General features: G+C 38.1%; 1 protein-coding gene across 1 annotated transcript; it reads right to left on the bottom strand.

Annotated features, from left to right (window-relative positions):
• Positions 1-65: 65 nt before the first annotated feature.
• On the bottom strand, positions 66-7,529 carry atic (5-aminoimidazole-4-carboxamide ribonucleotide formyltransferase/IMP cyclohydrolase). The gene is made up of 15 exons (XM_074665730.1): positions 7,364-7,529; positions 7,053-7,179; positions 6,642-6,785; positions 5,700-5,788; positions 5,007-5,158; positions 4,152-4,308; positions 2,225-2,350; positions 2,010-2,117; positions 1,836-1,921; positions 1,662-1,751; positions 1,448-1,573; positions 1,251-1,343; positions 988-1,170; positions 533-688; positions 66-438 (listed from the first exon to the last, which is right to left on the bottom strand). The coding sequence occupies exons 1-15, from the start codon at positions 7,380-7,382 to the stop codon at positions 319-321; spliced, it is 1,776 nt and encodes a 591-aa protein (XP_074521831.1). The 5' UTR covers positions 7,383-7,529; the 3' UTR covers positions 66-318.
• Between the last annotated feature and the right edge of the window lie 6,538 nt (positions 7,530-14,067).

Here is a 14,067-nt window from a genome sequence, read left to right as displayed (position 1 = left end):
CCAACGAAGCAAACAATAATCAAAGTATTTTGAACATAACTGTCGAAAGAAGACAGAAGACACTCTTAAACTGTCAGTAACGTTTTATTTTACACTGAAAGTGAATGACCCAGACTGAATGTTAACAGTTACTTTATCTCTCTATCGTAAGGTTCACAAGTTAAGAATGAAATGAATACGTTACAAAACCACTTAATTGTGACCTCTACACAGCAGCTTGATCAAGAGAGGAATGATTTGAGTGTCAGCAAGGTCAGAAAAAGGATTAGACTAATTCTAAACTGTGAGTGCAGATTAACACCTGAAGATAAGAGGTGTTCAGTGGTGGAAGAGTCGCAGGTTGGTGTGCACCAGAGTGATGCCCTGCTCGTTACAGGCGTTAATCACGACCTCGTCGGCAGCAGAGCCAGCTGGAGCTGCGATGTACTCCACACCACTCTACAGACACAAAGGATTTCGATCAGATCCATGATAGTTCTCAAGGTCCATGCAGCATTGGTGCAGACATTGGTGAAAGATGTGTAATATTTACCCGTTTGGCACGGTCGATGTTGTCTCTGAAGGGGAAGAAGGCGTCAGAACTGACAGCCACGGCCTTCAGGGAGCTAATCCAGTTCTTCTTTTCAGTCTGAGACAGAAACTCAGGCACCTCATCGTACATGGACTTCCACACGGCTAAGTCTGGGCCCTGTCGAAACACAACACGAGGGGGACATTTTTGTTAACATGGAATTCAATTATAAGGTGTGACATTGTTAATCACAGGTCAACAGAATCAATAACTGCAGCTTTTCAGAGAAATATGATATGAACAAAACAATGATATGCCATACTATAAAAGCACTGTGTTACACTTTTATCAGTAATAAGAATAACTAAAACAGAGCATACAGGCTATAGATGCTCTGATCAGAGGGGGTTTTATGTTGAAAGCTCTTCTATTCCCTGTGCTGTTGTTTTACCTTTTCCTCATTGTTATCCTCTTACCTCACCAACAGTGTCGCTGACAAACTGATCGATAGCATTGGCCATCTCAGCCCGCTTCACACCACCACGAAACTTCATGTTGAGGACACTGGGGTGGTGCCTCAGCCACCAGTTATCAGCTTTATCTCCAGCCAGACGGGTGCAGTGGATACGAGACTGCTGACCTGCACCAATACCAATCACCTGTAAGACACAGAGGACACTGAAGTGAGAATTGTGGCTCATTCAGATCTGTTCATCCTCTATTACCTGCTTTTTCTTACCTGTCCGTCTTTAGCATAGCAGACCGAGTTGGACTGAGTGTACTTGACAGCAATGGTGGCCACAGTGAGGTCACGCACGGCTTCTTCAGACAGCTTTTGGGTAGAAAAACAAAGGATGGATCAATAAGTAAGGAAACATTGAAAATGGCAGGAAAGTTGACCAAAAATGTGACATAAAAATAAGAACATAAACTCACTGAGCCCTTAGAAACAACATTCTTAAAGAACTCCTTGTTGATGAGCCCAACGTTCCTCTTTTGTTTGAGGTAGAGACCAAACAGCACTCTGACCTCAGTCTCATCAGGCTCATAGTCTGGATCCATCTGAGACAAAAAGAGACGTAAATGAACCAAGAAATGAGTCTGCTTCTAATCATTGTTTCAATACTTAAAAGACTGATTTGACTCTCACCTGAAGCACGCAGTAGTTGCCATTCTTCTTTTTAGAGAGGATCTTGAGAGCCTCCTCCTCATAACCAGGAGCAATGATTCCATCTGACACCTGTGAGCAAAAAAATGATCTAAAAACAAAAGCAATAAAAATACGTTTTTAATAATCACGTCATTCTTTGGCAAACTACTTTACCTCTCTTGAGATAATCCTGGCTGTAGGAACGTCACACACATCTGACACGGCGATGAAGTCTCCAAAAGAAGACATTCTGTCTGAACCTGTGGGCGTAGAAGGCGTTAACACAATCCAATGTAAAACATAAAAAAACTTCTTGTTTTCTGCTTTAAAATTTCCACTGTCTCTCACCTCTTGCTCTGGCGTATGCTGTGGCCAGTGGGGTGAGATCATTCAGCATGTCATGCACCATGCACACTTTAGCTTCCTCCTCTTTCAGAGGAACTCCAACTGCAGCTCCTGCAGAATAAGTTGGAAAAACATTTCCACATCAGAAAAAGGTGCTTAAGCTAACAGTTTACACTCACGCTTCTAAAGAGTGAGGTGATGAATCTTTTTGGTCTCACCAGCAGGGCTCACGTGTTTGAAGGAGGCGGCAGCAGCCATGCCGAGGGAGCCCTTCAGCTCTTTGACCAGCTGCCAGGCGTTCAGAGCATCACAGAGGTTTATGAAGCCTGGGGAGCCGTTGACCACTGAAAGAGGGAGGTGATGAGTATAGAAACAGAATAAATAAAAGTCAATGACATGTCAGGTGAAATATTACGGTTGTCCTCTATGTGTGGGGTAATCTCATGACCTTAAACTGTGACTATTTTTATTTATCTGGCATGGTTGTTTAAGTGTAGGATAAATATTGACAAAATTGATCACAATTAGGTGACCAAGTTTTCTTTTTTTAAGTTTCATTTTTTGTTCTTTGATTTGAATAAATAATTAACATACACTGATTTGTTTCCTGAAGTAAAGCTACACAAGAACATCCCTAACACCTTCATTTGTCAATTATATATAGGGTGACCATATTTTGATTTACAAAAAAAGAGGACAACGGCACTGGCCTCAAGGCACAAATTCAGACAGGCTTCTTATATTCTTAATATTTTCACTGCTCCATGGTTACTCCTGTCTGTGGAAACACCACAGTACTGGATTTTTTTGAGTGCTTCATGAGTGACTTCAACAGAATGGGGGGCTATTACACCTAGAGATGGGTACCGAATCAGGTACTTCAAAAGGTACCGACCGAATTCTGTCAAAAGTACCGAGTACCGATTCATGTAAAATCAAAAGGTACCACGTTTGGGTACCTGAACACATCCTTGTGACTGTGAGGAAGTGAAAGAATAGTCGATTTTCCATGATGGACATGAACACAGCATTGCAAGGGTATATACTGAAGGATATATATGTTAAATTGAAAAATATATATATAATATTGTTAAAGAAATTGAATTTTTTTACCACATAACTACAAAAAAGTACCGAAAATTTGTACTGTTGAGTACCGTTACCGATTGCCAGGTACCGGGCATTGGTGCCAGCACTCCTAAACTTTTTAGCAACGTCAGAGTCAGGAAATGTCTTTTTAGCAAGGCACTGGTGCAATCCATGGACCTGTAGCTGTTGTGGTGTTTTACAATATGAAATGCCATTGTCATGTCATGTTTTTCGGTGTCCATGTGAGCTTTGAGATCTCCAGCACCTTTATTGGACACTGAGACATATGTGCCAGCTTTGCACACGGTTCACTCCGCCTCCCGCTTGTCCCGACCGGGACGGTATGTCGGAAATTTTTTTTGCAGTTCATCTGTGAAGCTGCACTTACGCTTAGGCATCTTCTGTGCAATACAGCTCTGCTGTCTAAACAGCCCCGTCTTATCCGCTCTCCGTCTATGTCTCTCTCTCTCGCCTTCTCTCTGATCCTCACACTCTCTAGGCGTGTGTGTGCACGCGCGGAGCAGACCTGCCCACAAGGCAGCCTCTCGGTAAGTGATGCGCATGATAGTATTGTTTGCAAGCGCCGGTCAATTTGCGGACGCGCGTAATGGTCCTATGAAAATCAGTGAACACCGGACATTTTCGTGAATTTATTAAACCCGCCCGGACACCCCGGACAGGACGTTAAAAGTGGACATGTCCGGGCAAAAGAGGACGCTTGGTCACCCTAATTATATATGAAGCTAAAATACTTAAAACAGGAAGACTAGCCCTTTAACACTAACAAAAAAAAAAAATCAACCTACCGACACCTTCTAATTGTAAGAGTTTAGGTTTTGTCCTGATTTTACACAAAAATATTGTTTCAAAATTTGAGAAAGATTCCATTTTATTACAGGAATGAGAAAATTCTGCATCATAACCTTTGGTACAAATTCACAAATAAGTGTTTTTCCCAAAAACTAAACTACTCTCACACAAAACTCTCTCTGATAACCCTGATATTGATGTTTTTTCAGAACACATGTATGAGTATGTGTATTGATGTGCGTTTACCTTTGAGGGGGAGTGCTGGGCGCAGGGTATAAAGCTGAGCAGGAGCTTGGTGAGGGTTCATGCCATAGCGCAAAGGCAGCTGGGAAACACCCCGATTGTATTGTCGGCGGAAGTAATCAGATATAGCCTCGTCGTACTGCGCAGTGTGTGTGAAGGCCTGAATAACAAATCACAGAAACACAGTCCAGTAACAAAACCTCCTCCTATATTCACCATTATCAGAGTTAAAGACCTTAATGCATGCACTGATGATCAACTTTACGACTCAGAAACTCGCTTCACAGCTCAATCTGAAGCCTGAATTCAACTTAAAAGAAATTTAAAAAACTCCAGTTTAGTCTATATGTTGAAAGTTCAGGCTGTCAAATGTAAACTCTGTGACTTCAATTAATATTTCGTCACCTGTCTGGCCCACTTTGGACTTTGCCTAAAGGGTCAACACAAGGAAAACAACACAAGCAGAGGAAGATAGCAAAGCCTCTGCCTCAAATCAGTGCTCAGATAGAATCTGGAGGCATTTTAGGACACACTGGTCATGTCAGCAGACCTTTACCTGAATGGCCCTTTCTTGTTTCATCAAATCAAACAGCCTGAGGTTGTTACTGTGTGACTGTTTAAGAAGGCTGGGAATGATCGGTCTGTTGTTCTAAACTTAGAGTATTTGCAACAAAAGAAAAGATATGTTTGGGACAAGTTTAGAGAGAGAAACCTTATGAACTGAACTCAAACTGTAACAAAGGTTGAGAGGTATTTTAAAATATGGACATACTTTTTGAAACAAAGAAAAGAACATTCATCTGTAAGTGTGACTCTTTCCCTTGAAAGTTAAAATATTAGGGAAACTGAGGAGTTTACTTTGAGAGCCAGAGTCCTGCGGGTTTCCAGGGTTGTATCTTTGTCTTCTGAACCCTCCATCTCTTTAGCAATCAGTGAATAATCTGCAGGATCACACACGATGGTGACTCTGGCATGGTTCTTAGCTGCTGCTCTCAGCAGAGTGACACCACCTGGGAACGGAGAAAAAAGTTGTTAACCACTGAGTTTGAAAGTCGGGAGGAAAGAGAAACAAATATAGTTTTTGATCTCTGGAAACTACAGATGGGTACTTTTCACATTTGAAAGGATACAATACTGACCCCTGGTACCTGGCAATCGGTTTCTGTACTCAACAGTACCAATTTTTGATATTTTTGTGTGTTTTTGTGGTTATAAACATTAATTTGTTTAATAATAAAATCTCAAAGGTTTTTAATTTAATTCACTTTTTTCTCAGTATATAAACTTGCAGTGCTGTGTTCATTTCCAGCATGGAAAATTGCCTACTCTTTCACTCCCTCATAGGCACAGTAATGGGTTAAGTTGCCTAAGCATGGTACCCTTTGATTTTACGTGAATTGGTACTACTGGTTAATACCTATAAAATTATCTCATTTGGTATCCATCCCTACTGGAAACTGTGCTTAAGAATAGTTACTTTAATGAGTCACTATTAATGTTCAATGCACCGTTCCAATCCTACTTTTATAAAACTTCAGCAATATAACTCACCAATGTCTATCTGCTCCACAGCATTTTCCACTGTAACATCTGGGCTGGAGACTGTCTTTACAAATGGGTAGAGGTTGCACACCACCACTCTATGGAAGAGTAAACACAGAGTCACAAAAATTATCATCTGCAGGGAAAGAAAAAACATTTCAAACACAAGGGGTCACTTCCAGCCAATGCCACACTGGTAGTCAGCTGCAGTGCAGTGACATTTCAGTTCATGTCTTGTTAGAGAGAACTTAATTAGAGACAGAATGAAAAAAGAACCTACTCTGTCTCCCTAAACACAAGTCTCCTGACTTTGATTCTGTGTCCAGTTATCAGTGTGCGCTCATGTGCCTTAAACTTAGAAGAGGGAACAATTAGTAGTACTCTGCACAAATATCTGGCTGCCAATGATACGACTGGTTTCAGTAATGTGTCTGTTTTTTTCTAGGCTTTTAGGTTTTGTCTTAAATATTTGCTTAAAATAAGTATCAAAACACAACACTTCTCAAATATGATGGTTTGATGTATTTAAAAAAATGCAAATCCAGCATCTAAGACCGACATGTTCCTAAAATGGATCACTGACCAACCAATCCAGCTGTTGTGCTTACACAGACACATAGACTTGTCGTTTTACTATCCAGTGACAACATAGTGACATCTGTGATCTGATCACATTCCACTGGTCTTTAACAAATGAGAGTCACAAGATAAGTTTCAAGCAGGAACAGCAGTTTTGTAATTATCTACTACACGTGTTTCCTAACAGCACACAGCAAGTCTACACTCTAACCACAGCTTGTGATATGTCACAGGTCACATACAATGAATTCAAAGTCAGCCTGTTCAAAAATATGTACATGTATCCCTAATGTTTTTGTAGTAATGTGTCGTGATTTTGGTTACTGTGTGTTCAAATTTTCATGAATCAACAGGATTTTTTACATCACCCACCTGACCAGACTGTAGCCCAACTTCTCCATGTCTGCAGAGTCAGAGGGGGTTTTCCTGGCCAGGATGCCTCCATGGACTGCAGGGTGGAGGGTCTTCACTCTGCCCCCAAGCATCTCTGGATGTCCTGTGAGCTCCGACACATCCCTGAGATACAGCAAAGTCACTCACAGGTTAGGGTTAGACATGCAGAAGCAGTTGTTGTTGCATCTTTAGGTTTACCAAGTTTATTCCCACGTAGGTTTGCATTTACAGGTAATTTGGTGCAATAAGAATGGTTGATCTGACGCTGTGTGATGCATTACGGATATTTCAACAGCTTAAAAATACACACTTCTAAAAGCTTTCAAGATTAATATGATATGAGGCATTCAAGTTTATTCAGTGTAGTTTTAGTTCTTAAACTCATGTCACCTGACAGCAAGCTTAGCATCTCGCAGAGCTTTAGCTGTGCCACCTGAGGCCACCAGAGACAGACCCACATCCACCAGCCTTTTTGCAAAGTCCACAAGTCCAGTTTTATCAGACACGCTCAGGAGTGCTGCGAGGACACAGAAAAAGGCAGTCAACAAACTTTTCGACAGCCATACAACAGATACATTTACGTTTAATCGAGGTTAGGAAGACCACGTTGGCTAATGTTAGCTGGAGCTAGCATCCTGCATTTCGCAATGCAAACTTAATCGTGACGAAAGAGAATTAATTATCTGAATCAAAAGTCTCACCGAGCTCTGAAGACGCCATGATTGCTGTCACAGAGTAAGTCTGCCTTCTGTCTGGGTGTGAAGAAAAGTGGAAGTAGTGTTCAAACTTCTTCAGGTTTCTCTCAAACTACCCTGCAGATGGAACTGGTGGAGGCTGTGTCAAATGTGAAGAGTGTGCATGGCTTCAAAACTAGAAAGTCCCGCCCTGCTGAGGTCGGCCCGCCCCGGACATACAAACGCACTATTGACATACAGCCCTGTGATACAGCCACACGGCGTAGAAAATGCAAATGCGTATATATTCTATAGCCTACGGTACTTCAACGTGGGAATACCAAATACTTTTTAATAAAAATAAATAAATTAAACAATCCGTAAGAGCAGTTATTATTATTATTATTATTTTTTTTTTTTGTTGTTGTTATTGCTGAAAACAATACAATTTGGAATAATATAATAAAAAATGTAATAAAAGAAAAATACTACTCAAGGTATAGGGTTTAGTATCTGATAATTTCAAATTTAAGACTTAACATCTCCTACTTGTGACTTTGTATCTGATAATTTGGATTTTTTTTAAATTTTTTTTTTAAATTATTATTATTTGGGGCATATCTAAAATTATATAATGATTTTTTTTTAATTATTCTTGTTGTTTTTCCCCTTTCTTCTTCTTCTTCTTCTTAATAGTATTATTATTATTATTATTATTATTATTATTATTATTATTATTATTATTATTATTATTATTATTATTATTATTATTGGTTTTTATTATTTATTTATTTATTTATTTATTTATTTTTTATATTTATTTGTATACATTATTATTATATCATTATATTCTATTTTTTGACGGGCTTCCATATAAGTCATTCCATTAGGATGCTTTTTAATAGACTCTTTAAATAAAGTTTTTGACAATAACACAACAGATTACTGAGGAGTAAATAATATATTCCAGGGGTCAACAAGGAAAGGAAAATGAGACACTACTAACTGCATAGACTTGTGGACGCAAATATACTTATTTTAAACCAAAGCAAAACTAATCAGATATAAAGAGGGCTACAATCACCTTGTTTCAGCAGCAATAATTAAGTTGCTTTTCTTGTTACTTTAGCACTGCTACTGAGCTTTGTTTATTAGAGCTACAGGTGTAAGGGCGTCTGCACATTTAATTTTGTTTGCTAAAATCATGAAATTTAGAAGAGTCTTGTATATTATTTCGCCACAAGGGGGCAAACGTGGACCTTGTTGTCAGTCTGATACGCATGTCTGAACAGTTCTTTGCTCCCCTGGACATTTTTACTGACAAATACACAGATCACAGTTCAGCCAATGCAGATCCAAATTTGCCCATATCTTTGCCATATACAGGCAGACACCCATGTTCAGTTTTATCCCGCATTGTTAACATTAAGTGTGAGGTCTCTAAATTTTAGCTGAACTATTTTTTTAAACTGGCCCATTCAGTGCAGTCCTGAACTTGCAAATGCTGATGCCATTGTTGATATTGAATCATTTTAAATAGATGTGCGTGTTTTGTTCTCATATTTTTGATGCAAAAAGTTAAATATAACAGCCAATGCTGTGTTTTTAATCATTATATTTTTGCACGTTCAGACAAACAGATTGAACCTACATTAAAATGACACAAACTACATTATTGGTGTTGTTTTTACATCTGGTTTATGTAAAATTGGGCAATGATCAGCAGAAATGAAGGTTACACTAACATCAAGATAGGCCATCATCCTTGTGCATTGTAATTGGCAGACACCTGTGTACCAGACATTTTCTGCATCAATAAATGACACCCAGGAACACATACATCCCCAAACACACCACGCCCTTTTCAATAAACTTTACAGGCAAAAAACTGAGCCTTTTTCATGCTTTCGAACAGCATTTTAAGTCAGACAGATGTGAATTTATTGGGTCCCGTCACTCACTCCCTGACTCCCCTATTAGTTAAGTGACAGGACAGGGCCTTGGAAACCTGCACCAGTATGTGTGATTACGTTAAAAGATCGCACAATCTGTTCATATTTACGTAATGAGGCCGACATTTTGCTGATTGATTAAACTACAGGGTGTAAATTTTTTAAGGCTTTCCTGATTTATGATCCAACACAGCAAAAAGAGGCCGATTTATTTGTCTAACTATGAAAATGGGAGTTTCTGGTAACAGCTGACATCTCAGGGGTGACTTGAGTGATTCAATAGACAGTGAAACATCTTTTTAGAAACACACAGGCTCACTATGCATTATTGGTTAAAACAAGACACAGGCAGGAAGGCTGTCAGCACTTTGGTCAGGCTGAATACTGACAGCATTATCAGCAGTATAAATGTAATTTACGCAGGGATATTTTTAATCAACGGGACTGGTGTATTCAGATTAAATTAGAGGAGAAACAGAATCAATGACCTCCATATATTGCTGCACTGCCTTATCAATTAGCTGTGATTTTTGTACTGTGTCAGAGAGGCCTGTGTCATAAAACAGGCCAAATGGCATTTGTCACACAGCTGACAAGTCACACAACTAAATGAGCTCCTATTGATTCGCATGATTTTTCATCAGCCAAATTAAAAGCTGAAGTTTGATAGAGGTTCAGTCTGCAGGCTTGTTATGGATTCTGCACACAACATTAAATCAAGTCTGGAAAGTTAAGCGAAAAATTCCTCAAGGTCTTATAAGATAAAAGTGTGACTGGAAGCCTGAGTTTGCTGAAAGGGTTATATGATGAAGCTGTGAGCTAGTTTGGTTAACACTGCTGAAACATCTACTTTCTTTGGCTCTTTGACAAACAATGCAAAATTATTCGACGTTCAAAATCCATACCACATGTAACCAGAATCATACACTATTTCACCTGTTTAACAAAAAATGTGAAATATTAATATAGCTGATATAATAAACTCTAAAACTTAATGGTTTTTTAAACAATGCTCTGATTATGTATCTTAAGCTGCTTTGACAAGTCACAGTGTCTTTACTGTCACTAACACAGGCTGTAAAAATTCGTGATTTAAATGATGCTATGATAAGACATTTAGGAATATCAGAACAGTAAATTAATTTAATGTGATCAAACCCTCCCCAATGTCAATTCATTTGAAATTTCAAATTGAATCAAAGACTTTAAATAACTGACATGATATGATGTAAAGTTAAAAATACAGATTTGGATAAAACTTTTTCCTGTATAGATCACTGATCAATAACATTCGTATGGCCTCTGAATATCATCTTCTTAGTCTTTTTTTGGTTGCCACTTGAATGTAAATGCTGCGAAACATAGCGAAATTAATGCCAAATAAAGCAATTCATAATTTGAAATCTGGTCTTGCGGTTAGCCTGAAACACAAACTTTTATCAGCTTAAAAAAAGAGTTTTAATTATTTGAGTGAAAGCCACTGACGGATGAGAGTTCAAAGAAAATCCAACAAATTCCCGGTTTAAACAGTTTTACTTAAGGAGTAAATCAGAGTCCTCTGAGAGTTAGTCACTCATTTAATGTGTTGCTGAGAACAAAAGCAAGAATGTGTAATGGATCTGTCTAAAATGCTGAATCAAAGTATTAACTGATATTTTAAAACCACAATTCACATCTTTTTTTTTTTTTTTTTTTTTTTTACACAAAACCATTCAGTGATGCTTTGCTCTTTATGAATGGCTATATTGCCATTATGAGAGAGACTCTCCCTTCAGGTAGAAATGTTTAACTGTAGGATTAAAGTAATTAATAAAAATGACTGATTGTTGGTCAGTAGCATGCCTTTTGGAGCAGCATCCCTCAAAAAATATATAAGGACATCTGTTTTACTGATGCAGTGAATAATTTCAGTGCGCATTTCTAAACTCTAAAACGAAACGATTTTGGTAGTAATCTGTTGTATTTGTGATAAATGTAAAATTTTTACCATACTTCAGAGGCCTGTGTCCATCCAGCCAGTTAAGACTGTATTTAATCACTCTATAAAGATGTGACTGTGCTCTGAAAGGAGCCTAAATGACACCACACTGCGTGTCCTCCACTCTGCTCTTTAATCACAACCCCTTTACATGGCCGCCCTATAAAACACCCTGCCACACTCACACACACTCATCATGCTGTTGCTCTGGGAAATTAAAATGGCCCTGTGTGACATCAGCATCAGGCTTTTGATTGCTTTATTTCCTCTTCATTAACTTAATTATTTGGCCATCAGTAAACCCCACCAAGTAATTAATATCTGAGAGTCTATGTCATAAATTCAAACTGTAAAATTCCTGAGAAATGCCTCAAGATGCAGCTCAGTAGCAGCTGTTTATGCTGAATTAGTTAGAGGAGATTTTGACTTTATTTTTTTCCAGTATGCAAGATTATTACCCAATAAAATTGTTGTTTTACTGGATGTACTTACTGGAATCTGAGTGAAACTCTTCTGTATTTTCATCCTCCAAACTCAACTCAAAAGTCATCCCAATTTTTGGTGCTAATAGTCTGTAAGTTGCTCTTTTTGTCTAGAGATTCACAGTTCTTAGAGGCTGAATCCTGATGACCTTTGTGACCTCTGAATGAAGCCACTGCAGGAGTATAAAAACTGTAGTTCCTCAAGCATCCACTGGAAGTGTCTTGGCTCCAAAAGCCATGGGAAACTATTTGAGGCTATATTAAAGCGCTCCCTCTGTACAGCAGAAATAAAGATGTTTACAGCCTGGTAAAAAAAAAGCCCTTTGGTCTGAATTGCTCATTTCTTTATTGCTACACACTGTACAGCTATGGAATATTTTTATGAAGCATCTATTTTTATCTTTACGAGATGGAGAGTTATGCATAAATTTGTATATTTAGCAGTGTGGTGAGTTGGAAAAGATGTGGGCATGTTTTGGCTGGCTGGGAAGCTTAATGGCTCCAACAGCTTCACCTCTTCATTTATGATTGGATTATTAAAAGGTCAGGTTGAGTTTTGATTTCTGATACAGAATCCACCATGGTAGAGCTTTATAATGCTACTTCAGAAACTGATGGGTTACTTCTGCAGTATAATGTCCATGTTTTATAAAACATATGCCCCTAAGTTCACTTAGTGGTTGTTTATGAAATGGTTTTCACCCATGGTTGAAGTCCCCTCCATGTACCCACGTCATTTCAAACTAAAATTTCTTTAAAGCTCCTGTGAAGAGGTTTCTCAAATATATCAACAATGACACTTTTAATGAACTACAAATGGAAGTGAGACCATCCACAACAAAAACTTTCAACCTCGTAATTCAAATATCCATTGCCTGTAACTGTAATGGAGTAAGGTGACAGAAACAGAAAGGATCTTCACTGGAACCTTAAGCTTAATGAAACCATGATGTCTGTTTTTATTTCTGTAAAGGATTAAAATTCAGTAGAACTCAAGTTATTTTCATCAGCTATTCTTTGAGTTTTGACCTATAGCTATCCAGCTAATCCAGGGGTGGCCAACCTGCGGCTGGTGAGCCACATGTGGCTCTTTGCCTCTTGATGTGCGGCTCTTTGGTCAAGAGACTGGTGCTTAAGTTTCAGTTTCTCTTCTACATGTCTATATGTGCTCCTCTCAATCACTTAGTTCTCATATCTATCTATCTATCTATCTATCTATCTATCTATCTATCTATCTATCTATCTATCTATCTATCTATCTATCTATCTATCTACTGATCTATCTATCCACTGATCTATATATCGATAGATAGATAGATAGATAGATAGATAGATCAGTAGATAGATAGATAGATAGATAGATAGATAGATAGATAGATAGATAGATAGATAGATAGATAGATAGATAGATAGATAGATAGATAGATAGATAGAACTTTGTCTCTTCTGCAGCAAAAACAGAAATTTGTCTTTGACACGGCCCCAGGTACAAATTTAAACACACTTACAAACACAATAAATCTTGCTTTAAAAACTGGAAATGTAGGGATTTTCATTTTATGTCATTTTGTTCATGTGTGAGACGAAGTGTGCTTCTTAAACCTTGTGCGTGATGTGGCTCTTTGTAGTACCACAGGAATTTTTGCGGCTCTTGGTCTCTGACTGGTTGGACACCCCTGAGCTAACCCAAGCACATGAAGATACATACCTATGATGGTGAATATGGTGAACATCACACATTGAAGACATTGTCATTTAAGCGTATTGATAACAGCAATAAGCTCAACTTAAGCAACTTTTTTTTGCTTTTTAATTTAGTTTAAACACATTTCAAGTTCAGCAAGACAATCTCAACAAACTTATGAAAAAAGATAATAAGACGGACACACTGATCAAGAATCAATTCCTTCTTCAACTCTGTTTAATGCTCTTTTTGCTGTCATTTCTTTTTATTTCACAGTTCCACCACTGACAAGTTTCAGATAAATACGCATAATTATGATTCATCTTAGCAATCATTCAAATAAATTAAGTTCATTTACATGTAAGTGACAAATAAATTCATAAACAACATCAAAAAGAAAAAAGAACATCCATATTCACATCAAATGCATGAAAGATGAACACAGGATAATCTGACAAGTAACATCAAGAGAAGCAGACGTTTTTTGTGTTTTTTTTTTCTTGAATGTGTTTGTCTTTCAGTCTCGACACCATCTTGACTGATGCAATAGAAGTTGCATCTACTGTACAATCTTATGCTGTCTGAACAGTTCACTTGTCTTCACTTGACATGTGGTGCTCCAGCTTTCTGCAGAT

Source organism: Halichoeres trimaculatus, unplaced genomic scaffold, assembly GCF_033239565.1.
Source record: "Halichoeres trimaculatus isolate MK-OKI-2021-1 unplaced genomic scaffold, fHalTri1.1 fHalTri1_scaffold_3, whole genome shotgun sequence".
NCBI classification, from domain to species: domain Eukaryota; kingdom Metazoa; phylum Chordata; class Actinopteri; order Labriformes; family Labridae; genus Halichoeres; species Halichoeres trimaculatus.
Note: the sequence above shows the minus strand (reverse complement) of the source record. Positions and strands in the feature narration are given on the sequence as shown.